The 3,762-nt window shown below is 27.3% G+C and overlaps 1 protein-coding gene across 1 annotated transcript in view; it reads right to left on the bottom strand.

Annotated features, from left to right (window-relative positions):
- Window positions 1-788: 788 nt before the first annotated feature.
- Window positions 789-3,762, bottom strand: part of LOC101488618 (gibberellin 20 oxidase 1-B-like) — a 4,414-nt gene continuing 1,440 nt past the window's right edge. Inside the window, exons 2-3 of the mRNA XM_004495713.3 lie at window positions 3,395-3,716; window positions 789-1,187 (exon numbers count right to left, since the gene is read on the bottom strand). Coding sequence (XP_004495770.1) covers window positions 909-1,187; window positions 3,395-3,716 — 601 coding nt within the window. The 3' untranslated portion in view covers window positions 789-908. The remainder of the gene's footprint in view (window positions 1,188-3,394; window positions 3,717-3,762) is intronic.

Raw genomic sequence — 3,762 nt, 5'->3', positions numbered from 1 at the left:
CCCTACAATATTTGAATCTATTTATATCGAAAAAAAGTTAGTGGGGTTGGGTTCCAACTTACAACACAATTTGGGAAACAAATACGCCCTTTTGAGCAAGATATAGATTTTATGCTATCCAAAAGATGAACAAAAACTTACATAATAATTTGAGAATATATCACTTCCTCCTTTTCAAAGTTTTCAATAACTGCATTCAACTCCAAAGCTCCAATAATTTCGTACCTCACATTTCCATCCACACACTTCTTTTTACACTCCTAGTCCTATCCACATAAATGGATTTGCTGCAGTAAATGAAATGGTTTATGCCTTATGGTGAACATTTTCAACATTTTTGTGAATTAATAAAAAATGTGGGATATGAATGTTAGGTATGAGGTAGGGTACACCTATAAAAATTCTCTTTAGGTGTTTAGGGATAAAAAAAGTTTGAACCATTTAATCACAAGTCCAACTAGATTAATATCTTTTCTTTGGTGACACATTTATATTAGTTTGTGTAACAATATCAGATAGGTCTAAACTTAACCTTTTTATTAAATAAATAAAATCAAACCAAACATTAATTGTGGTTAATTAAAGTCTTGGAGTTTCTATTTTTAAAGCTTAAAATTTTGAACCTCGCCTCTAACTTGTATTATTATATGCAGTGAATTCTTCCTTATTTAACCCAATGTGGGACTTGTTAACTCATAATAACATCTCTTGTAATTTATGATCTTAATGTGCCGTAAGAAATGAAATTCCAGTTACATAAATAAAAAAATCATGAAAATTACAACACATGAAGCCATTAAGCAATAATTGATAATTAATAGGACGACGGAATATAGCATATCTCAACCTCTGGCAAAAAGCAAAAAGCAAAAAGCAAAACAAAAAAGCTATGTATAATTGGTTGATTATTAAGGTAAAGGGTTAGTGGTTTTGGAAGATATCAACCACTTGGTGAAGTTTTGCAGAGTAGCTTCGTCTGCTCTGTAGTAATTTTGTGTGAATTGAAGCAAACGTGACCATGTGAAATCAGGATACTGTTTTGTCCCATCTCTACTAACAATATCTTGTGGGGCTCTCAATACTTTGTCTTCTTTTGGGCACAGAAAGAATGCTAAGGACCTCCTCTCTTTGTACCTATTAACCACTGCCCTATGCAAACAACTCTTGTATCTTCCATTTGATAATGCCTTTACAAAACCAACAAATAAGTTAGCAATTTCTACCTTCATATTACACATGCTCCTTTTCAAATTATTAACTATCCACATTATTCACTTCCACTTGATAAGGACATGTACCACTATAACATTACTATACTGAGGAGACATTTGTAGGATTTCTAGCTGAGACGTATCCCCCATAAAATTTAATGTAACAACAAACAGAGAAAACATAAACATTTAAGGAATTAAAGAAACAATGCTAATTGACTCCATTCAAGATTTTTCTTTCAAAACTTATAATAGAATCCCTTGTATAATTAACTATCTCAAAGATCATCTTATGTAAAAAAAAAAAAAAACTATCGCAGGTCATAGTTTCGATGGTTGATGATATGAACAGAATGCCATACACACACCAACAGGCATCAATATATATAATACTTAGACTTTGGTGTTACACATTTCCATAACATTTTAGGAAATTTTAAGTGTATTTAAAAATAAAAAGTTACAAATATAAATAAATATCAACAAATTTAAAATTATTTAACTTGTGATCAAAATACCTCAAGGTCAATCATACACTTTAAAAAAAAAATCATAAACTTTTTGGCGTTGAAATCTTATGAGATTTGACATAAGTATAGAAAATATATATTAAAAAAAAGTAAATGCTACGTAACATACTAAAAATATAAATTTTGTATTAAAAATTGTGAATTTTTTTTTATTTAAAAATTATGCATTTGAACAAAAAAACTCAAATTAATATTTGAAATTTTTATAATAATAAATTATATGATTTTGAAACTATTTCGACAACACAATGACAAATTTGATTTTTAATTGAAATTTAAAATTACAATATTTTATACTTTTAAGACTAAAATAGTAATTGACTCTAAAAATTATTATTATTTAACAGTTGGATGACAAAAATATATTATTATTTATATGAACACGGGCAACATTGCACATGATATACATGCATAATTTATTGTCCAATTTTATTATTAATTACTCATTTTGTCTATCATTTTTAGGTTCACCTTATTGTAATATTTATTTTTACCAAATAGGTAAATAAGACTAATGTACAATTAATTAATTAATATTGCACACGCATAAGAAAAATATATATAACCATATCTAAATTTAGTAACATGTAACAATATTTATACATATTTCATAGTTGCAACTTGATCATTCACCTCTCTCTACAATTATATACATAAGTATAGATATATGGCTTAATTTTGATGCAATGACTTATTTTTAAAAATTGGTTAACATATTTTTAATTTTTTTAATGAATTAATACTCTAAAGGGAAAAATATGCACATTGACGAAAATGAATCATCTCTATTAAAAGAAATTCAAATTTTCTCAATTAAAATCTCAACTAATAAATATGAAAGAGAAAACAAGAGTTAATTAGATTATTAATATTGAAGTTAAAAAAAATGTTAAAAAAAAAAATCAAATGTTATATACAACAGAGAAAATCCAAATTCGTATATTGAGATATATAGTGTATCATGTAAAATTCAAGAGGTTCACTATTACACTTTTTTTTAGGTCTATATTAGTAGGCCCTTATGGTATAACGATATCATGGATGAATTAAAAAACAGAATCTTTGATCCATAAATGAATCTGCTCAATCAGTTGACTGATTTGTCATGTTGCAAAGAGTTACGGACAACCACAAAGTAAAGATATGTAATAATGTAAACAATCATGATATTTATACATACTTAACTTTTTTATATTTTATTTTCGTATTATCATTATTTATTGTATCACTTTCTTGATTTCTTGAATGGATGTATAAGTGTTTATGAAATATTTTTCAAATGTAAATGCAAAATATATATCATTTTTGTAATTATAACACAAAATGTTTTTTAAATAATATTCGAAGATTTGTCAGTAATTTATCCATCAACCAATAAAAATTAACTACATATGAAAATTTATCGATAAAAAAAAAATTAATTTGTGGATATCATTCACGAATTTATTTATATCACCAATTTTTATTGATGGATGAATACATTATCAATAAACCTTCAAAAATAAAGTAGACTTCACTGTAATATTTGATTTTTTGTGATAATTATTTGATAATTCATTATATGGCAACCATGTAAAATCAATGCGTGAAATTTAAAATTATTATAATAATGCATATGCAATAATATAGTTTTGGAGAGGGCCTACAACATACCGTAAAAGTATCACCAATGTTAACAACAAAAGCATCTGAACGAGGTTTAACCGTCTGCCACTTATGATCTGCAAACACATCAAGACCTCCAACTTGATCTTGGTGAAGTATTGTTAATGTTGTTGGGTCACAATGTGGTCCTGTCCCTAATGCAACACTTGGTTCTTGGCATGATGGGTAATAGTTACATCTCATTATTGAACAACCATCTTCAAACAAGTACTTATAATGCAACCTATCCACTCCTAAGCTTATTGCCAATATCTCCATCAACTTCATTCCTAATTTCTTCATAGCTTCACAATACTTTTGGAATGCCACTCTGCACAAACAAATTAATTTATGCTCATGTTTTTGTGCGTGTAGGG

This window comes from Cicer arietinum, chromosome 4 (genome assembly GCF_000331145.2).
Source record: "Cicer arietinum cultivar CDC Frontier isolate Library 1 chromosome 4, Cicar.CDCFrontier_v2.0, whole genome shotgun sequence".
Classification (NCBI taxonomy): Eukaryota; Viridiplantae; Streptophyta; class Magnoliopsida; order Fabales; family Fabaceae; genus Cicer; species Cicer arietinum.
This window is presented reverse-complemented; position numbering and strand designations above follow the sequence as displayed.